Genomic DNA, 21,655 nt, shown 5'->3' on the forward strand with positions numbered 1-21,655 from the left:
CGTACGAAAGAAAGGGAGGGGGGGGGGGGGCTCTCTGTTAGAATTCAGTTGAACGGTAATGATTTGGCGTTTTGGTTACGACTACGAAAAGGCTTTTGCTTTGTGCTTCAGACTTGTGACTTCTTAATTGTTTTTCCCTTTTTTTTTTGTTGTCTGAAAATTTAGAAGTCGAAAAAAATAGTTGTCTTATCGTATTCTTCTTACGTAGGACCTTTTCCCTCTTTATTCCACAGCTAATTTTTCATTCATCCTTTTTGTTTATTTATTCTACAATTCATCTTTAATCCTTTTGTAAATTGAAAAAAATTGCGGAAAATATTAGTAATAAAGTTTATTAAGGATGAATTGATTATGATCCACAAGTCTTCTCTCGGCACAGTTCTTGCTTTGTTGACTAAACATGATTACTTTCTTTTTTTAACTCTAGCCAAAGGACTCAAGGTAATATTATAATCAATGACCGTTGAGACTTATTCAAAATAATGTGCTTTGATTTGTTCAGAATACTAATATATTAATTAATAAAGTTTTGTTTGATCATTTTTGTGTCAGTCAAAACCTTTTTGTATCTCTTGAAATAAATTTACCATGTAACCAAGAAAAATATAGAGTACAAACTATTTTACCAAGAAATTACTAGTTTGTAAATACCCTAAGGTACAAATTATTTTACCTAGTAGTATATTTATGGGGGTCAACATTAGGTGGTCTTTAGAACGAGAATCAAATAGTAAAAATAAAATTTGGAATTAGGTGAGAGCATATGCCACGATACATGGCATCTTTCTTGAAGTTAGTAATTCTTGGAATTCGCATTTAATAGTCTGCAAATATTCGGATTTGATAACTCACATTACTATTCTCAACAAAACAAAATAAAATGTACTCTTTGGACTCAGGTGTAACCAGGACAAACCCCCATACAAATTTGGGCCTTGACCCATTAGGCTTATATTTTCCCTTTTCGTATCGACCCGTCAACGGTCCACCCAAGATTAAGATTAAAAATATATACATTGTGCCGTTTTGAGCATCGATAAAAGGACATCGTGTCGGCTTAACAAAAACCCAAATAGAAGAAGATTTGTTTCCCCCACCAGTCTCTCTCTCTCTATCACTTTTGCTCGCCCGCCGATTCAGATCTCTCTCTCTATCTCTCTCTCTATCTCTCTCAGTAGGGTTCTTGCTTCATTCGCAGTTTCGATTAATTTCTCCATCTATGGGTAGGCACGATAGTTCCTCCGAGGAAGACGAGAGAGTTAGAAGAAGGGATAGGAGAAGACGAGAGAGAAGCCCTGATGTTAGGCGATCGAGGATCGAGACTGAAGATGTTTCTCGTCGTGCTAGGGTTTGTGATGACGAGGACCACAATGGCTTGCGACGAGATCTTGAGATTGGTGCTGGTGTCGCCGATGTTGAGAGGCGCCGTGGAGATGATAAGGTCAGAAAAGAGACTTCTTCTGACGATGAGGAATTAGCCAGAAGAAGAAGAGAAGCAGGCTCTGGTTCTGAGGATGATAGAGGTAAAAGAATTGAGGTAGATAGTGATGCTGATGGTGAGAGGAGGGTGGTCAGTAAGGGAAGAAATAAGGATAGGGTTAGAGCTGACACTTCTTCTGATGAAGAAAGTGGGAAGCATCTTTCAAAGGATACTGAAGATGGAAGAAAGACTCGTAGAGGTTTGGGAGATGAAGATGCTGGTGAACGGAGAAGCAGGAAGAGAAGCCCCGTAGTCATGGAGAAACAGGGTAGAGAGAGGAGTCATAGGGGTAGTAGAGTCCTAGCAGATAAACCTTCTGATGAAGAAGATGATAGGCAGAGGAGTAGAAGAGGTAGGGGAGAAAGAAGCGAGAGGAAACATAGGGATCATCGAGCATCTGACGACGATGAGGAAGGTGAGATTAGGAGTGAGAGAAGAGGAAAAGAGAAAATTGATAGAGGTAGTGAAGGTCTCTTGAAGAGGGATCGGAGGGACAGAGACTTGAATGATGGGCATGAGAATGGGACTCGGCGTAGAGAAATTGAAAGAAGAGGTAGGAGTCGGAGGGACGATGAAAGAGACAGGAGACACAATGATAGATATGATGATAGTCAAAGGGACAAGGTGAGAAAGGAAGATAGCAGTAGAAGGGAAGAGAAGATTGAGGTTCCAAAGCCCAAGTTGGCTGAACTCAATCCATCTGAGAGCAATGCTATGGCCTTGGGAAAAACAGGAGGAGTTTATATTCCTCCATTTAAGCTTGCACGCATGATGAAGGAGGTGGAAGATAAGAGCAGCGTTGAGTATCAACGGCTAACATGGGATGCTCTCCGTAAAAGTATTAATGGGCTCGTCAATAAGGTTAATGCTAGCAACATCAAGAATATAATCCCTGAACTGTTTGCTGAAAATCTCATCAGAGGAAGGGGACTTTTCTGCCGTTCATGTATGAAGTCTCAAATGGCATCTCCTGGATTCACTGATGTCTTTGCAGCTTTAGTCGCTGTTATTAACGCCAAATTCCCAGAAGTTGCTGAACTTCTTTTGAAAAGGGTCGTCATGCAGTTTAAGAGAGCGTATAAGCGTAACGACAAGGTTTGTCTTATTTTGGCTTTCCGAATTTAAAAGTTTTCTCAAGCATTTTGATTTTTATATATATCATATTTATACATTGTTATGTATCATATTTGTTTTGGCAGCCTCAATTGCTTGCTGCTGTTAAATTTATAGCACATCTAGTAAACCAGCAAGTCGCTGAGGAGATCATAGCACTTGAGTTACTTACTCTACTTCTGGAATACCCAACTGATGACAGTGTCGAGGTGGCTGTTGGGTTTGTGACGGAGTGTGGTGCGATGCTTCAAGACGTTACACCAAAAGGATTGAATGGTAAAAATCCTTTTAACCTTTCTTTTTGTTGGATAGAAATTGTTTTGTTATGTTGAAAAAACATTAGGCTATATGAATTTTAATGCATCTAATTCTTTCAAAAGTCAATGACAATTGGAAAAGGATGATGTTGAAATTTGGTTGTGTGTCTTAGCTCTTTCATTTCAAACTTCAACAACTTTTCATGGCATACATGCTCTATATTTCCACCACTCTTCCTTTTATTTGTGTTCCTAAGCTCTTCCAGTTGTTAATTCAGGGATTTTTGACCGGTTTCGTGGTATACTGCACGAGGGAGAGATAGATAAGAGAGTTCAGTACTTGATTGAAAGTCTCTATGCTACGAGGAAAGCGAACTTTCAGGTAACATACTCCTTGACTCATTGAGTTTGAATCTGATATTATGGGTTGTGGTAGATATAAATAACAGTATGCTTATTGTCATGGATAGCATAATGCTCATAAATCTTGTTGATGGTTTACTTTCAGGGACATCCGGCCGTTCGTCCTGAGCTAGATCTCGTTGAAGAAAAATATTCACACGATATCTCTCTTAATCAGGAAGAAATTAATCCTGAAACTGCTCTTGGTAAGCTTCGTATTGTATTTAAATTTTACCCCATGCTTTAGAGAGAGGTTACTATTTTGTAATTACCGAAACAGCTCTTAATTCTACATTTTTCTGATTGCAGATGTTTTCAAACCTGATCCTGACTTTGTTGAGAACGAAAAGAAATACGAGGCGCTGAAGAAAGAGTTACTCGGTGAGGAGGAGTCTGAAGATGAAGATGGCTCTGATGCTAGTTCAGAGGATAATGATGTGGAGGAAGATGATTCTGATGAAGAAGATGAAGAGCAAATGAGAATAAGAGACGAGACAGAGACTAATCTTGTTAATCTTAGGAGGACAATCTACCTGACCATAATGTCCAGTGTTGATTTTGAGGAAGCAGGTCACAAATTACTTAAAATTAAGCTTGAACCTGGTCAAGAGGTAACTTCTTCCAAACTCTGATAATCTATACTTACCCGTGCTTCTTTTACTTTTTGTTTTATTGTTTAATTTGATATTAATCCATCTTAAAATCTGTGACTTGCTGGAAGTACACAAGTCTTATAAAATTCTTATCTAATCAATGTTGCAGATGGAACTATGCATAATGCTCCTGGAGTGTTGCTCTCAGGAGAGAACTTATCTGCGTTACTACGGGTTGTTGGGTCAACGTTTCTGCATGATCAACAAAATTCATCAAGAAAATTTTGAGAAATGCTTTGTTCAGCAGTATTCCATGATTCACCGTCTTGAGACAAACAAGTTGCGTAACGTGGCCAAGTTTTTTGCCCATTTACTGGGCACAGATGCTCTCCCCTGGCATGTGCTTGCCTACATTCGGTTAACTGAGGAGGACACAACTTCCTCATCTCGTATCTTTATTAAGATCCTTTTCCAGGTAACTAGAATCCTCAAACCTCATTTCTCCATTTCATGAAACTCATTTTACTATGTTCAGAGCTGCTTATCTCATTAATTTGATTATAGATAGGTTGATTGTGATTGATTAATTACTTTCTCAGACTATTCATTATGAAACTATGGATGTATTGCTTCACAATTAGATAAATTTTGTGAAGGTGTGGAAATTGGTTTTTGAGACTGTTGTGCTGATTTGGTTACAACTTTACATGGATTGCAGGAATTATCAGAACACTTGGGGATTAGGCTGCTAAATGAGAGGCTTCAGGATCCAACGATGCAGGAATCACTTGAATCTATCTTCCCTAAAGATAATCCAAAGAACACGAGGTTTGCAATCAACTTCTTTACATCCATTGGTCTTGGAGGCATCACAGAGAACCTGAGAGAGTATCTGAAGAACATGCCACGCCTGATCATGCAACAGCAGAAGCAAGTTGCGGAATCAGAATCGGGATCATCATCTGGATCTGACAGTTCTGGTTCCGACTCTGAATCTGAGTCAGAATCATCCTCTTCTTCTAGTTCGGATGAAAGCGACAGAGGGAAGAGGAAGCGAAGAAGAAGATCTTGAGACCTGTGTTCGGTTTGCCATCTCCACCGAAAAATTCTTGAAATTTTCACATCTTGTTTTGGATTATTCAGTTAGCAATATCTTGTTCTGTTCCTTGCATATCAATTACAGATTAAGCTGATAACAAGAGAGTAGCTAGACAATCAAGGTTGTGAACGGAAATGTTTTTCTTTTCTTGTTTCTTGTGTTGTCTTCAAATTTCAAAGACGTTGTTTATAAACTTTATATGGCTTGCTGTGTTTTTTCATATTGGGGAAATTAGCCAAGTTCTATACAATAGCTTTGTACTACTAAAACGTCTAAACGTAATATCCAGTTGCCATAAAATGTTTAAAGGTGAATGTGACTATTATTTTTGGTACATTTTGTGATCCAAATTTATTTGAGTGTTTTGATGAGATATTTTTGAAGTATCAAATTGTGAAGGAATCTTTTTTTCGTATATTTTAGTTCTTCAAATGATTTGGATAAGAACGGATATTATCATCGGTCTTTATTTCTGATTTGATAGTCCATATATCACCATTTTAAAAACACAAATATCTGCAAAAATAATTTCGTCAACTGTGTTAAAAAGCTTCTCAATTCGTGCTAATGGTTGTTATATTTATTTCTAAAAAGAAAAAGAAAAAAGAAAAAACAGATCTAGGATAGGGTGCTATTAGTTTTGTGTGAAACTAAACTAGTACCCACAGGAAACTAAAACATACTTAATTAGTAAAGGAAAACTGAATAGTACTTTGATTAGAATTTTTAAAAACATGCCAAGTACCAACCTGTCAACCATTTTCCTTCTTCTTTCACATTTTGTTAAAAAAACAAAAAAAACCACACCAGATTTTAGACCTCACAACAAAACACAGTAGATGCCTTTTTAATTTTTATTTTTGGATAATAAACTTAAAAACATTTTTTAAAACATAGATAACAAAAAAGTAGGAATGGATAATTTTTTATATTTAAGAATAGTAAAAAAAAAAACAAAAAACAAACATTTGGCCGTAGAATCGGTAGCGTTATGGATAAGGACGCTTTGAGCAAAAGAATGAGTCACCGCTCAGTTCCCTTTATAAATAATCCTTTCTTCTCTCTTTCTCTTTTTATCCAATCCATTAAATCCATTATTGAAACAAACCTTCCCAGTAATAAAAAAAAAACTCTCTCTTTTATTTCACTTTCTACGAATCATAATCTTTTTTGAATTATATCTGCTTGATTCCAATCTTGTGAACCTCTAAACATGACTATTGCTTTGACGATCGGAGGAAACGGGTTCTCGGGTCTACCAGGATCGTCGTTTTCATCAACTTCATCATCGTTTCGATTGAAAAACAGCAGAAGAAAGGACACGAAGATGCTCAACAGAACAAAAGTCGTTTGTTCTTCTTCTTCTTCTTCTGTAATTGATCCGTATAAGACTCTTAAGATCCGACCCGATTCATCTGAATACGAGGTCAAGAAAGCTTTCAGACAACTCGCCAAAAAGGTTTGTCCTTTTTTGGATCTGTGATGAACCTTGTTGCATATTTAAAAAACAAAAGATTCGATTTTGCTTATCTGGGTTACTTAAATCTGATATATTTTTTTTGATTTGATTGTTGCAGTATCATCCTGATGTTTGTAGAGGAAGCAATTGCGGTGTACAGTTTCAGACGATCAACGAAGCTTACGATGTAAGCGTGTGTTTTATTATGTGAAAACTACTTCTTATCTTTTTATTAGCTAACGTAAAACTGATTTAAATTCGGTTTTTTTATTTTTGTAATGAAAATTTGAAAATTGATCTCTCTTGTCTTTTGTTTTTTTTGGTAATATGAAGATTGTGTTGAAGCAAATAAAGAATCAGATGGAAGGGACGACGGAGGAATTTGAGCCGTTCGATGTATATGACGAAGGATTGAACGGAATGAATGATCCAGACTGCGACACGTGGGAGGAATGGATGGGTTGGGAGGGAGCAGGAACCCGTGACTACTCTTCTCATGTTAATCCTTACGCTTGATCATTCTCGACAACTAAACACAAGACAAGATTCCCCCACTAATTTCGTAATCATCCATCCAATTGTGAAAATGTTATGTATATAAATAACAACTATCAGAAAGAGAGAGAGAGACTTGGAGAAAGCACAATGTAAATTAGGTGAAATTTGTCTCCTCCAATGATTGCTTTAAGAAAATGTGAATAAAGTAATTTCTCCTTCGTTGTAAAAATCTCTTGAAACATTCGGAATTGAAAGTGTATTAGCTTTCCTGAATTTGCAAGTAATCTAATAAAGATTAAAAGTCTTTCTTTCAGACTTTTTAAAACCGTCAAGGGTCAAGAGTCAAGTTCCACGTTTACTCTTTAGATGTAGACAAAAGTCACCAAATCCTCATTCTTCCTTGTAACGGTTTCTTTATAAACACATCTCAAAATACTTCAAAAACACTTCCCTTTGCAACTTCTATAAGAATTTAAAACAAACAAAACAATTGCTGAAATCTAGTCCATGGAGAATGCTCCGCTGCAGTACCTGAAATACATTTGCAACATCATTTCGTTTTTCTTTTTTAAATTGGAGAACTCAATTCTTGGTAACTTTAGTACTAGTAACTTAAAATAACTCAATACCTGTTGCTGAATCTTTGGACAGAGTCTGTAGCATCAAGAAGAGTCTCACTTGCCTTCTCTAAAGCCATGTAAAGCTCTTTACCTTTGCTTACACGCGCAATCGCCCACGCGTTGTTCTTTGCCCGGATGCATATTTCCATGTCTTTCTCTTGCTTTGAGCGGCTCTTTTCTGTATCCACTTCTTCCCTTAGCTTGTTTAGTGCAAGCAAAGACTCCTACGAAATCAAAGACAACTTTGTGAATTTTGATACTCTCTTGTCTTCGTTTATGCTACTAACGAGATTGTGCTATATGAATATGGTTGATGGGAGTTCTCTAACCTTTGCTAGTGTTGCTACCTTTCCTGGTGGAGAAGCTCTCGAAACTTCCATGTCATTATCAACTAGCAAGTAACGGTAACCGCTTACATGGTAAGCGTTCTCACCGCCCCATCCTTTCGATAGCTTCTCTTCGACTTTCACGACTTTCGCCGACGCCTGCAAAAAATGCATAGAGATGATGAGCGATGGAGTCCGAAAAGATTTTACAATGAAGCAAGAGAGGGTTTACAGAGTTGAGCTAACATTTTCAATAACTTGCTGCTTCACGAATGAGATATCTAGCTCTCCATTAACAATTGCAGCGATAGGCACGAGAAGAACTAAGGTGAGACTTTTGTATTGATAAGTCAAAAGGTAAACTCTTTCTTGTGTCTTCTGTAGCAAAATTGTTGGGGTTGCATCTGTACCCCATATATCAGTTACAAGAAACCCGTCTTTCCCTTTTGACCACTTATCGTGCTGCAAAGGTCTAATAACACGACCTGTGTTACTACCATTTCCTGAAGGCAATGTACCACTTGAACCACGAGGGGTGCTCGGTGTAGATCTAGAAGATATTTCAGGTGGACCGGATCCCTTGCGTAGATATGACCAGGAACTTGTGCCAGAGGATAGTGCGTTTGTGGTCAATCTCATGACAGAAAATGCAAACAAGTCGACGGTATCATCCTGACAAACCAGAGAGAGATGAAAAAGACTAAAACTCTTTAGTATTAGTGGACAGTATAGTCTACAGATACCACGACAGTTTAAGAATCTTATCAACTCAACAATCTTGGCTAAAATGAATATTGCGAGTGAGGGATTTGTAAACATACAGGTGAGAGAGTTGTTGACACCAGTAGATCATGAAATAAAATCACAGAGTGGCATCGAACAGTCCCAGCACATGAATCTAGCACTCCGACGAGAGACTGTACATCTAAATAAATACTAGTCAAAATAGTGAACTATTGTGTAATTGTGAAACGGATCATCTGAGGGAGCAACAAACCTGAACTTCAAGTGCGGCATCTCTTGCGAGAGTTAGCATCTGAACTGTTCCACGCTGTTTCAAAGTTTCACGGAAGGAAGGTAACTGATGTTTCTTACCAACAAAAAGATCTGCCCCAAAACAGAAAACCTATTGAGAAGTGCTATAACTCAGGGATTCAATGGGCTAAGATTTGGTGGATATCGCTTACCATTTAAATAGTCTGTGATGAATGGATACAAGTGCGATCTTATAAGTCCTCCAGTTGGTTCTTTTTCAAGCAATGCCCTAATAGACCCGTGAAACATAAGAAAGAGAGAGTGCACTTCCTTAAGCACTCTCCGCAATGCATCAACCCTCCATACGGCTTCAGTGTCCTTATTTTTCTCCACAACCTAGCAAAATCTTAGACAGATAAGACTTTGTTCTGTATATGCATATGAATAAAAGTGCGATTGATTCAAGTGCCAAAACAAGTGAAAGAGTTGAGAAAGTTGTACCATGACCATCCATATATCGGGCTCGGCCTCATAGAAAACATGGGAATGTCTCTCTGCTTCTATTACTTCACAAGCTACCTCCGGAGAGAAAAGTCTGCATTTATATTCCATAAACCACGTCTCAGAAACACCCAAAAATACAGGCAAAAGCTAAAACAACACAAAAGACTAATGTGAGCATGAGACAAACAACAGCAAGCTCTAGTAGCTGACCTGGTGAACGTGATAAGCCCTTCGCTGAGGCCAATAACAGAGAGCTGAGTCGAAAAGGTAAGATCAGGAGGATAGAAGAACAAGATCTTGTCGAGTTCCTGACCTTCGTTTTCGCCTCTCGTCAAGTCAAAGACGCAAAGACGAAGGCTTTCACAAGTAGAGCTCATGGACGCCATTCCCATATCTTCTAAGAACTCATTCAACACCTTAAAAAGAAAAAAGAAACACATATTCGGAAATCAGGCAATAATACTAACTAACTAAACTAACTCTGTATCTTAAAATTCATAACTTTAAGAGGGCACATCATCACCAGAGAAGCCTATAACAACTATTGAAGACAATTTACGATTTTGATCATTGCAAAGTTGATCGATTTCGTCGAGAGAATAGCGAAATTCATATAAAATTAGGGGAAATTGATTACCTTTGAGAGGATGAATCCAAAGAACAAAGTCCAAGGGAGTGATGATCGACCTTCAATTAGTTCAAACAAAGAGAATCGCAAAGTTGATGATTGATTGGTGGATTCAGATCGAGGCGAATCCTCCACAAAATGTTTGTTAGCAGCAAAACTTGACGTAGCATAGGGTAGGTAGGTAGGTGGTGAGAGAGGAAAGGAACCAGGTAAATGGGCCACCGGGTCTAATAAATGGACTCGGGTCGTAAAGAGGATCTTCAGATTCTCATCGGCTTACGTCATCATCAATTCAATTGTGTGTGTTTCCAATGATTCTCTCTCTTTTGTTTTTTTTTTGGTTTTAGATTTTTCTAACCGCACGTTGTCACCTTAACTATAAGTCTATACCCCTTCGAATAATTTGATTTTGTCTCCTCAATATCTATCTATGAATAATTCCACTAATTGATGAATATATGCACTAATTAGCACTTTTATGATAATGGTTAAACCGGTAAATCATTCTCAGATGAGTCTACTACTACTAAACCAATATAAATTAGTTAAGAATCGGTTTGCATTAACCTCTCTCTCTTTCTCTTTAATCCAAGTAAAGTATCCAACAACTCAGCACAAGGGGCCAAACCAAAAGTTTCTTACTTTTGCTTCTTCTTCTTCTTCTTCTTCTTAGCATTTACTCAAACCAAGTCATTCATTCATTCCCACAATCCCTTTTCGAACTTTTAGTTTTTAGGGTTTCTTCGTCGGAGTTTTTTTTTGGTGGATTTTTCTCTGTTTTATGGTCTCGAGACGATCCATCTGATTTCTGTTATCCAGTACAATTCGATGACTCGTCGTGGGTTTTGAAAGTGGAAGTTTTTATAATTTTGTATAGCTTTCTGATCCTTTGCCTTGTATGATAAGAGTTACAACACCCCCGAGATCGGTCTTGATTTCTTTTTAACTCTAGAGGTTTGAAACTTCTTCCTCTCCTTACTTTTGATTTTTCTATTCTTGCATCTCTGCATCAGAGCCTTGTAATTGTTTACTGCATCCTTGTGTACTTGATTTTGTTTTTTTTCAGTATCTGGAGATTGGCAACAATGTCTGAGCTCAAAGAGAGTTTGCTTCCTCCAAGACCTGCTTCAGCTATTAACCTTAGAGGGGATGCAGCAGCTTCTCGTCCTTCTCCATCAGGGAGACAACCTCTCCTTGGACTTGATGTTTTGGGTCTCAAGAAGCGTGGCCAAGGCCTCAAGTCTTGGATCCGTGTTGATACTTTTGCCAATTCCCAGCTCATTGAGGTCGATAAGTTCACTATGATGCGTAGATGTGATTTGCCTGCTCGTGATTTAAGGCTCCTTGATCCTTTGTTTGTCTACCCCTCCACTATCCTTGGCAGAGAGAAGGCTATTGTTGTTAACTTGGAGCAGATCCGTTGTATCATTACTGCTGATGAGGTTTTGCTCTTGAATTCCCTTGACAACTATGTGCTTCGGTATGTTGTTGAGCTGCAGCAGAGGCTAAAGGCAAGTTCTGTTACTGGGGTTTGGAATCAGGACACTCTTGAATTCAGCAGGAGGAGTAGGAGTAGGAGTTTAGACAATGTCTTTCAGAACTCATCCCCTGATTATTTACCTTTCGAGTTTAGGGCTCTTGAAGTTGCCCTTGAAGCTGCTTGTACCTTCCTTGATTCCCAGGTCAGTGGTCGATTCAGAACTTCTTGGATTTAGTCTATGCTCTGCATTAATAGTTAGATTTTACTTTTAACCCTTTTTTGTAGGCTTCAGAGTTAGAGATTGAGGCATACCCATTATTGGATGAGCTTACCTCAAAGATCAGTACTTTAAACTTGGAGCGTGCGCGTAGACTAAAGAGCAGACTTGTAGCATTGACGAGAAGAGTTCAAAAGGTTCGGGATGAGATTGAACAGCTAATGGACGATGATGGGGATATGGCGGAAATGTACCTAACAGAGAAGAAGAAGAGAATGGAAGGATCTTTATATGGTGATCAGTCTTTACCTGTTTACAGATCGAATGATTGTGTTTCTCTGTCTGCGCCAGTTTCTCCTGTTTCTTCTCCTCCTGAGACCCGTAGACTTGAGAAAAGCTTGAGCGTTGTAAGGAGCCGGCATGACAGTGCTAGGAGCTCAGAAGGTGCAACCGAGAATATAGAGGAGCTAGAGATGTTGCTGGAAGCATACTTTGTTGTCATCGATAGCACTCTCAACAAGCTAACCTCGGTAACATAAAACTAAAAACCGCTCCTTTTGTGTTCATTCATCATCTTGTTTTTGAACAGCAGTTAAAGCGGTCTATAATCATCTGCAACTCTCTTTACTCTTCAGTTAAAGGAGTACATTGATGATACCGAGGATTTCATCAGCATACAATTGGTATTCCCTTAAAAATCTTGATCTTTGTTATACATATATCTTGTTTGCTTAGAAAAAACCATAAGAAAAATATTTGGAATTTGCAGGATAACGTACGGAATCAGCTGATCCAATTCGAGCTGCTGCTAACTACTGCGACATTCGTTGTAGCCATCTTTGGGGTTGTAGCAGGGATCTTTGGGATGAATTTTGAAATAGATTTCTTTGAAAAGCCAGGTGCTTTCAAATGGGTTTTGACCATCACTGGAGTGTGCGGCCTTCTCATATTTTTGGCATTCGTCTGGTTCTACAAACGTAGAAGACTCATGCCTCTGTGAAGACATAATAACTGCCCTGACACGTAGACGATTGTGTTTACTGTTTATGTTACTTAAATTAATACATTAATCGTCTGTGACCTTTTTATATAAAGATGAAACAGTGTCATTAAGGATGAAATACAAATTACTTGAAGCACCGACATGAAATGAGAAAGAGAGAGAGTGAAGCATGTTTGGGAAGAGATCTCCAACTGTGATGACCATTTATTTCCGATTAAAGCTCTGTGATCAGTCTTTCACTCTCTTCATCACACACTCAACTCCATGGCTGATGCATGGCCCTCTCCTCTCACTTTGCTTTTGTCACAGCATGCATGCATATATGGTGCTCTTCTTTACCAAATCACTTTGCTTTCGGGAATGATTAGGAAACTCTTGAGCTAGTTTCCCAATCATTCCCAAATATCCCACCTTCACTTTTTACCTTCTTGCAGCTTTGTTAGAATCACTTTCATGAACTTCTTAACCTTACCATTCTTGAAGATAGATGAAACGACACCAAACATACAAAAGCAGCAAGAAGGACCTTTAGAGTTTTAATATTCAAACTCTGATACATGGTCCTATGTATTATAGCAAATACTAGAATTTCATCTATGAAATTGAGAGATACAGACAGTTATAAATAACTTATATATCAAACAAAAGTGATGCGACATGCCTTTCTCAGCATAAATCCTGCAAATGAAGAAAGAACAAGGGCAACATATATATTTCTTTTTGGAAGAACATGTGCGCGATGTCCAAAAACTATATATGTTATGAACACTTTTCTCTCCGGGTAAAGAGTGCATTTTTCACAAATGGAAGTCTTGATGATAAGGTCTCTTGCTTCTTGATTCAGTTGGAAGGCTGAAGCAGTTAATAAGGTAACAAAAAATTGATTGTATTGTGAGAAGAACAATCTAGTGACTCACAATTTTATGCATGTAGGATTGCTAGGACATAGATAGGAGTCTGGAAGTTGTGGGGGCGAAACCATCTTTGTGTATCCCTTCTATATCGTCTGAGAGTGTTAAAAGAACTTGTGAGCAAGATGCTTGCTCACTAAGGACCCCACCCCAAGCAACGAATCTCTGCAGCACAAGCTGAAGTGGATACAGATAATGTAAGTTATGTTCGGGTCGTTGTGTCGGGTTATTGGAATCCGGTTTGGTTTATCGGGTCGGGTTCGTTGTAGGTCCGGTTTGGGTTGACTATTGGCTTTAACGAATTGACCAGTTATCCGTTTTTCGCCGTTTGAAGGTCATTCTCACTCAATTTAATTCAGATTTATAATGTCTTTTGAAAGTTTCAATATTTATCATAAAATTTAAAAGCTAAAAACTTTTAATATTTATTATATTTTAAATTTTAATTTATTTAAATAAAGAAAAGAATTTGTTAGAAATGCTTTTTTGAGATACCTATTTCTAAAAATACATATTCTTTTGGCTATTTTATTTTTGTTATCTTTTAAACAATTATTATATATTAAATTAACTTGTAGCCATCATATTAATTTCTTTTGAACAAATAGCCATCATATTAATTAATACCATTTTTTTTTTACCATTTTCATTTTTGTTTTCCATTTCTAATAGCCACTATATTCGTCGATTTTAAAAATTGTCAAATTCCTAAAAAGAAAGATGGTAGGTTTTATGATGTACGCGATTTAACCAAACTCGATCTCATAATGTATGGATAAACAAATTGCATATGGAGAGATCTAGAAGAGGATGTGAATTTGTAATAAAAATAATAATAGAGAATTTTGTTAGTTTTAGGGGCTTGAGATTTTGGTTAACTTCCAAAACTTCAGAAGATTTAGAGTACAAATAGAAATCAGAACACTTAATTGGAAACACTACTGTTGTATATATAAAATTTGTGCAAAGCTAGTTCGTCTTGCCAATACACATAAATAGGTTGGCGGTAAAACATCTCTATAGCAATATTAATAATTTGAAGTTATAATCCTTAGGTCGTCCACCTAAACTCTTAAACGACTAATCATGATCAGAGATCTCTCTAATTAACATTTTTTTTAATTTTCTATATTAAGATACTTATATATATATACATATATATATATATATGTGGAAATAAAATAAATAAGTATGGAAGTAAAAGAAATTAGTCTTCTCATTGATTAGCTTCAATCACGTAGCGAGTTTTTTTTGCATATGCCTATTTTCCGTTTTATCCGCGATTACAATAGCGATGTCGAGACGATTCTCCTCGTAGTTGTGCTGACTCAGAAACTCAACCGTGCTTGAGATGAAGTCGCGGCGTACAACGTATAGGGTTCCGTCTTCCAACGCGGGTAACGACAGTTCTCTACGTCCACCAGAAAAGTTACTGGTCTATCATCCTTATGAAGATGATTGGTGGTAATCCTGAAACCCTAATGGCTTCTTTTGTTAGGATTTTTTATTCACACTAATTTAGTTGGGTCAGGGGATATATATATATATATATATATATAGAAATAAAAGAAATTAGTCCCATCATTAATTAACATTTTCAAATAATTTTTCAAAAAATAACTTATAGAAATTAGAAAAATGTAAATTATTTTATAAAATATATAAAAATAATAATATTATTATATAGTTAAATTATTTTTAAAAAATAAATATATTATTAAATTGAAGCAAGCAAAATATAATTTTTTTGTTTGGATACTTAAAAATCGATCAGTCATGTTAATTTGTATTTATTATGTGTATATCCAAAAAAAAAGTTTACCCTCAAATATTTCATTGTTATAAAACAGTAGTCTTCGGATAACTTTATTACGATAATTCTCGGATCGATGGAAGTTTTGATTCAGGAATTGTGAAAATGACAGCTAATAGTGTTGGGCTGCTTCGTACCTTCCAGAGGTTGATAATTTCTCTTGCTTGATTAGTGGTTCTTACTTCTTAGTGTATTTGTGCTACTAATGTACTGCAATTTTTAGACCGTCCATGTTGATCAAATGTGTTGTGCCTCAACTATGAATTGTGTTTACATGGGAGGTACTTTAATACCTTTTAACCAGTGTTCAAGAAAGCGCTAGGCGGTATGTGGACGGTGACCCAACGCCTAGTCGAAATTTTAAACGTTTTTAGGTGGTTTAGGCGTTTACAATATAAACATTATATATATGATATTATATGTAAAATTATATAAAAATATATGTTAGAAGAAATAAATAATAATAAATCATAAACTAAAATTAGTAAAAATACATTTCTTTAATTTAGATTAATAACATATAAACATTTATAAATATTTATATGAATATAAAACTTAAAATTTTAAATATATGTAGTTAAAAATAAAAACATACATTAAAATAAAAAATTTGTGATTTTAGGCGGTCTAAGCGGTCGTCTAGGCTTCTGCTGAGCGCCTAGCGCCTAAACGGCGGCCGTCTATACCGCTTTCTTGAACGGTCCTTTTAACTCTTGGTGATAATTAGTTTTATTTCACTCCAATAAAGCAAACGCTTGAGGTATGCTTCCTCAATCAAAAATAAAGGTCAGAATACATACATCTAAAAAGTTGGGCCTTAGTAAGGCCCATTCATATAACTTTCTTTTTATTACTATTTTAGACCCGTATTTACTTTTTATTTAGTAATTAGCCCCATCAACTTAATAGTTTCATCTCTTCATCCCACCATAAATAAAACGGAGTCACCAGCTTTGGAAAAAAGATTCCATCAAACCTTTCTCACTCCCTATTGAGAGCTATGGCTGCGATTGTTGCCATTGCTCAACAACTAACGCGAACGCAACAATGGCGGATTGTTAAATGTCAATCTCTGCTACGTGCACTGTCGACATCGTCTTCGAGCTCATCTTTCCAAAATCATTCCTTCTCTTCAGCATTTCATCGAACAGGTCTTGTGCATTCTCAAATCTTCACGCAAAACGTACCACGTTTTGTCTCCTCCAACCGCTTCTTCTCCACCCAAATCATCTCCGACTTCTTAGAGATCAACCGAGCCTTGGCTCCGTTAGAAAAGGGTCTGATCGATTTAATCAGACAGGTCTCTGAGCTGGAGTCAGAGGCGGAAGCCATGGCTTCTCTAGAGGACTCGTCGTTTCATCTAAATCATGAATCTTTCTACTCTTTAATCTGGGAGTTAAGAGATGAATGGAGGCTTGCCTTTCTAGCATTCAAATGGGGTGAGAAACGCGGCTGTGATGATCAGAAAGCTTGTGATTTGATGATCTGGGTTTTGGGTAATCATCAAAAGTTCAACATTGCTTGGTGTTTGGTCCGTGATATGTTTAACGTTTCAAGAGATACTAGAAAGGCCATGTTTCTCATGATGGACAGGTTAGCTTTTGTTGAATTCGTTGAGCTATATAGAAAGATTTGTACTACTAGGTATTGAATTGATTGTCTTGGTATTGATATGTAGATATGCTGCTGCTAATGATACTAGCCAAGCTATTAGGACATTTGATATTATGGATAAGTTTAAACACATTCCTGATGATGAAGCATTTCAAGGATTGTTATATGTCCTGTGTAGACATGGGCACATTGAAAAAGCTGAAGAGTTCATGCTTGCAAGCAAAAAGCTCTTTCCTGTGGACGTTGAGGGATTCAACATCATTCTTAATGGTTGGTGTAACGTTTGGACTGATGTGACTGAAGCAAAGAGGGTTTGGCGAGAGATGGGAAATTATTGTGTCACGCCTAACAGTGACTCTTACAGTCACATGATCTCTTGCTTCTCTAAAGTTGGGAACCTTTTTGATTCTCTCAGGCTCTACGATGAAATGAAGAAACGGGGTTTGGCTCCAGGGGTTGACGTTTACAATTCTTTGGTTTATGTGATGACCCGTGAGAATTGTTTTGACGAAGCTATGAAGCTTTTGGATAAGATGAACGAGGAAGGTTTAAAGCCAGATTCAGTCACCTACAACTCGATGATACGCCCACTTTGTGAGGCTGGAAAGCTGGATGTAGCCAGGAATGTATTGGCAACCATGATAAGTGAGAACCTAAGTCTCACAGTCGATACATTTCATGCATTCCTTGAGGCTGTGGATTTCGATAAAACCTTAGAGGTTTTAGGCCAAATGAAGATTTCTGGTTTAGGTCCTACAGAAGAGACCTTTCTTCTCATTCTTGGAAATATGTTCAAGGAAAAGCAACCGGAACATGCTTTGAAGATCTTGGCAGAAATGGATCGTTTTGAGATAATGGCTAATCCTGCTCTTTACTTGGCTACAATACAGGGGCTTTTGACATGTGGGTGGCTTGAAAAGGCCAGAGAGATATATTCAGAGATGAAATCAAAGGGGTTCCCAGGAAATCCTAAGCTCCAGAAACTGCTGGAGGAGCAAAAGGTGAAGGGGATCAGAAAAAGCAAGAGGATAGATCTTCGAAGAGTTGGTTCTCGGGTATCAATATACAAAAAAGAATCAGATAGGGGTAAGACTTGAAAAATGTGGATCAAACGACCACTCATGTATCAGTTTTTAGACCTCACGGTCTCCACTCTTCTGAACTGTGATATGTGCAATCTCAATCTGCACGAGTCCAGAATCTCCGGTCCCAGCCCACCTGTCTCATTTGGCTTGCCTGCTTTCACTACATCCGCCGTGCAGTTTTCCAGGTAATCTTTCTTCCATTCACCAGATTTGCAACCATGCTGATTTATTCCTAAAAAAGAGTATCAAATAATCTGCATTAATAATCATTTGCAACCATGCTGATTCAGGATTCTCTCTCCGGATTACATGAAAGACGTCAGAAACTTTTGTTATCCTTGATTGCTGCACGTCCATGCATCGCTGCATGTTCCAGTTACAGTAAGTTAGAAGTTCAATGTGTTATGGCATGAACCAGACCGTGCAAGAGGCAAAGGCTGAGTTCAGTGTGTTTCAAAGGCAAGATCTTCAGAGCTCTCATTGTCGTTTTTCTATGTTCTTTGGTCCTTGGACTTTTTTTTCTTATAATTCTTGTGTCATGACACATGAACCAGTGATGAGTGTGATATGGCCTTCAATTCTTTTGAGTGTTGCAGTTTTCATGCCACCTTTCAAGGAACCACCATTTTCCTCCATTTCAAAAAGCTAAGGGCCCCTTGATTATGACTTGCTTACTTTAGTTGCAGGCTTCTGAAAATTGATTGCTTAGTCACTAGTATTTTAAAACCTAACTTGGTTATAATTGAGAGCATACCAAGTAAACACAAAAAGAATAAAATCGAGAGACTTCTCAAGATGAAATTAAAGTTGAACTATAATAGTATCTATTCTTCTGGGTTTTGATGGAATCTGCATCTCGTTCATATATAGTTTACAAACATTACAACATAATACAATTCTCAAAAGCTAAAACTCTAAAAGTTACATCCAACAATTTCGAAAATGAAAAAGATCAGATCAAACCTCAAACCACTACTCTGCATTGGCCTGTTTTAACCTCTCCGTTTCGATCTACTGCCATAAAATTTTGCCGGAGGTGATGGAGAGAACTCGAATGCAATCGACGAAATGTCCATTTCCCCTCTCAAGATTTTCACAACTTCACTAATATCAGGCCGTAACTCAGGTGCTTTCTGCAGACAAGCCAAAGCCAAGTTAATGCACAATCCTGCTTCTTCCTTGTTATACCCATCCTTCAATTTCTCGTCGACCAGCTCAAGAACATTCCCTGACTGAGCTAATTGCCTACACCAGCTCACCAAATTCGCCTTTTCAAGTTTCATCGGAGATGCAAGGACGTGTAAAGGCCTCCTACCAGAGATTATCACTAGAATCAGTACTCCAAAGCTGTAGATATCACCTTTCTCCATCAAGTAACAGCAACCGCCTCCATACTCTGGCGCTATGTAACACAATGTGCCTCTCATACTCGTCGTGCTGCTTAGCTCACGGCTGAACAAATCCCCACTCCACATCTCACTCCCCATTGATCTATTGTTGTTGTTCTTCTTCTTCTTGCTGCTGCTATTGCTTTTCCTTCTCCATCCCTTTCTGAAGCTAAACTCTCCCCCAGCTTCTCCTTCTCGGTCCTCCACGCTGTTTTCACCTTTTTGATGGAAACAGTAACGAAAATGTGGAACTTTCAAACGATTCTTGAACTTAATTCTTAGAATTCTAATCTTCTTTTTGTTGTTTCTCTCATCTTGATGCTCTTCCTCTTTCCACCATTCCTCCATATTCCTATGCTTCTTCTTCTTTTTCAATTTCTTCTTTGTCTTTCCGTTGATTTCTTCTTTCGCAAACTTCTCTTGTAGAGTGTCAAACCTAGACTCATGCAAACCAGACTCATCTTTATCGATCGTCCTAGTTGAAACTCCCAGCTCAGGGGTACTACTGATGATCTTCTTCTCATCATCCCAATCAGGATTCACCGTGTCAATCTGACTCCCTATCCATTCTCTAACATAATCTTTACTACAGAGTTCACCACTCCCTTCTTGCTTCCACCACCAATCTCTCCCCCATTGCTTAGATCCTTTCCCTAAATCAAGAACCGAATTGGGACTCAAATTCATCTCCTTGCTCTGATCAAACTCATGATGATCCTCCTCACATGACAACACAACATGGTTCACTTTAGAATCATCCCCATCGTTTGAAACCTCTTTTCCTTTTGTCTCACCTTCCATTGCTAAACTCATCGGATTCAGATTCATTCCTTTAATGTTACGGCTCGTTCTACTGTTCTTGGAAGACGAAGAAGCTTGTAGAGCAAGAGCAAAGTCAACCTCATGATGCGTTGGAGTGCCAACAGCGGTCTGAGGAGTGCTCTCTCCTCCGAACGTTGCCGACAGTTCTTGACTTTTCCCCAAATCTTGGCTGAACAGATCAACACCGTAACCTCCTTCCACTTTAACCCTAGACAAGCCAAAATCCGAAATCTTTGCCCTGAACTCAGAATCAAGAAGAACATTACTAGGCTTGATGTCTCCATGAATCACTGGCGGGTCACATCCGAAATGCATAAAGTCGAGAGCTTTCGCAACATCGAGGATGATACTAAATCTCATTTCCCAATTCAAGCAAGAGTCTCCATCCTCGTTGAACAGAAGCTCTTGAAGGCTCTTGTTTGGCATATACTCGTAAATCAAGAACCTGTGATTCTTCTCGACGCAATATCCTAAAAGGGTAACTAAAAAAGACGACTTTAACCCGCCAAGAATCTGTAACTCGTTCTGAAACTCGGTCTCTGTTTGAAGAGAGAGGCTGTCGAGTCTCTTAACCGCGAAAAGCTTGCCGTCTCTAGTAATGCCTCTGAACACAGTACCAGAGCCGCCTTTACCAATCACATTGGATTCGTCGAAATCGTTTGTCGCTAGCTTGAGCTCCTTGTAAGAGAAGAGCTGGAGCTTTAGTGGCGACGCAGCAACGTCGAAAGGGATGGTTCTAGAGCGGTTGAGAAGAGATGTCCAGAGGTGGTAGATGAAGTAGAGGATTGCGAAGAAGATTACAAGAGAGGATGAGATTGTGAGAATCAAGAAGAGAGTTTTTGTTCTGTTGATGAATAGCTTTGGTCGGGTTGGATTTGGTCTTGAAGGCATGTCTCTCTCCCTCTCTGTTCAAAGATGGAATCGTTTATGGAACATTCAGTATCTTTCTCTCTGATCAGGTTTTAACTCTGAACCTATATCTAGCTATAGTCGTTGAGAATGTCTTAAGAGGAAAAAAAGCTGTTTCATGAGTTTTGCTTTTATTTATTTCTTTATAGTTTTTTACTTTAGAGAATTACAATTATACTATTTCACGTTTTTATTTCAAACAAATTATACTGAGAAAATCGAGGTTCAAACTGCGTAATAATTACATATAGAGAAAAAAGAAGAGGTTATTTTATAGTGGAGAATGGATTTGACAAAAATATAAAAGGACAAAAAAAAAATTATAGTTAAAAAAGCAAGAAAGGAAATGATAATGTTGTTTATAATGATGATGTTACTTTGCTTTTGGTAGTGGATCACATAGTAATGTTAAGATTAGACTTTCTTTTCTTTTCTTTTTTTGTTAATTGTACTCTCTTT

The 21,655-nt window shown here is 37.8% G+C and overlaps 6 protein-coding genes across 6 annotated transcripts; 4 read left to right on the forward strand and 2 right to left on the reverse strand.

The window, feature by feature from the left end:
• LOC104703338 (pre-mRNA-splicing factor CWC22 homolog) lies at positions 1,079 to 5,194 on the forward strand. Its single transcript, XM_010419346.1, has 7 exons — positions 1,079 to 2,575; positions 2,680 to 2,869; positions 3,129 to 3,232; positions 3,359 to 3,458; positions 3,562 to 3,863; positions 4,015 to 4,320; positions 4,564 to 5,194. Exons 1-7 carry the CDS (start codon positions 1,220 to 1,222, stop codon positions 4,915 to 4,917), a joined length of 2,712 nt encoding a protein of 903 aa, XP_010417648.1. The 5' UTR covers positions 1,079 to 1,219; the 3' UTR covers positions 4,918 to 5,194.
• On the forward strand, positions 6,001 to 7,146 carry LOC104703339 (chaperone protein dnaJ 8, chloroplastic-like). Its single transcript, XM_010419347.1, has 3 exons — positions 6,001 to 6,403; positions 6,522 to 6,590; positions 6,737 to 7,146. The coding sequence occupies exons 1-3, from the start codon at positions 6,158 to 6,160 to the stop codon at positions 6,917 to 6,919; spliced, it is 498 nt and encodes a 165-aa protein (XP_010417649.1). The 5' UTR covers positions 6,001 to 6,157; the 3' UTR covers positions 6,920 to 7,146.
• LOC104703340 (vacuolar fusion protein CCZ1 homolog) lies at positions 7,241 to 10,157 on the reverse strand. The gene is made up of 10 exons (XM_010419348.2): positions 9,964 to 10,157; positions 9,537 to 9,742; positions 9,324 to 9,417; positions 9,035 to 9,218; positions 8,845 to 8,954; positions 8,669 to 8,764; positions 8,094 to 8,519; positions 7,851 to 8,006; positions 7,531 to 7,745; positions 7,241 to 7,432 (listed from the first exon to the last, which is right to left on the reverse strand). Exons 2-10 carry the CDS (start codon positions 9,716 to 9,718, stop codon positions 7,402 to 7,404), a joined length of 1,494 nt encoding a protein of 497 aa, XP_010417650.1. The 5' UTR covers positions 9,719 to 9,742; positions 9,964 to 10,157; the 3' UTR covers positions 7,241 to 7,401.
• On the forward strand, positions 10,539 to 12,790 carry LOC104703341 (magnesium transporter MRS2-10). The gene is made up of 5 exons (XM_010419349.2): positions 10,539 to 10,908; positions 11,021 to 11,636; positions 11,720 to 12,181; positions 12,287 to 12,334; positions 12,421 to 12,790. The coding sequence occupies exons 2-5, from the start codon at positions 11,040 to 11,042 to the stop codon at positions 12,649 to 12,651; spliced, it is 1,338 nt and encodes a 445-aa protein (XP_010417651.1). The 5' UTR covers positions 10,539 to 10,908; positions 11,021 to 11,039; the 3' UTR covers positions 12,652 to 12,790.
• LOC104703342 (pentatricopeptide repeat-containing protein At1g80880, mitochondrial-like) lies at positions 16,340 to 18,702 on the forward strand. Its single transcript, XM_010419350.2, has 3 exons — positions 16,340 to 16,971; positions 17,057 to 18,262; positions 18,368 to 18,702. Exons 1-2 carry the CDS (start codon positions 16,379 to 16,381, stop codon positions 18,087 to 18,089), a joined length of 1,626 nt encoding a protein of 541 aa, XP_010417652.1. The 5' UTR covers positions 16,340 to 16,378; the 3' UTR covers positions 18,090 to 18,262; positions 18,368 to 18,702.
• LOC104703343 (putative receptor-like protein kinase At1g80870) lies at positions 18,879 to 21,324 on the reverse strand. The gene has a single exon (XM_010419351.2). It carries the CDS (start codon positions 21,176 to 21,178, stop codon positions 19,070 to 19,072), a length of 2,109 nt encoding a protein of 702 aa, XP_010417653.1. The 5' UTR covers positions 21,179 to 21,324; the 3' UTR covers positions 18,879 to 19,069.

Source organism: Camelina sativa, chromosome 7 (genome assembly GCF_000633955.1).
Source record: "Camelina sativa cultivar DH55 chromosome 7, Cs, whole genome shotgun sequence".
Classification (NCBI taxonomy): Eukaryota; Viridiplantae; Streptophyta; class Magnoliopsida; order Brassicales; family Brassicaceae; genus Camelina; species Camelina sativa.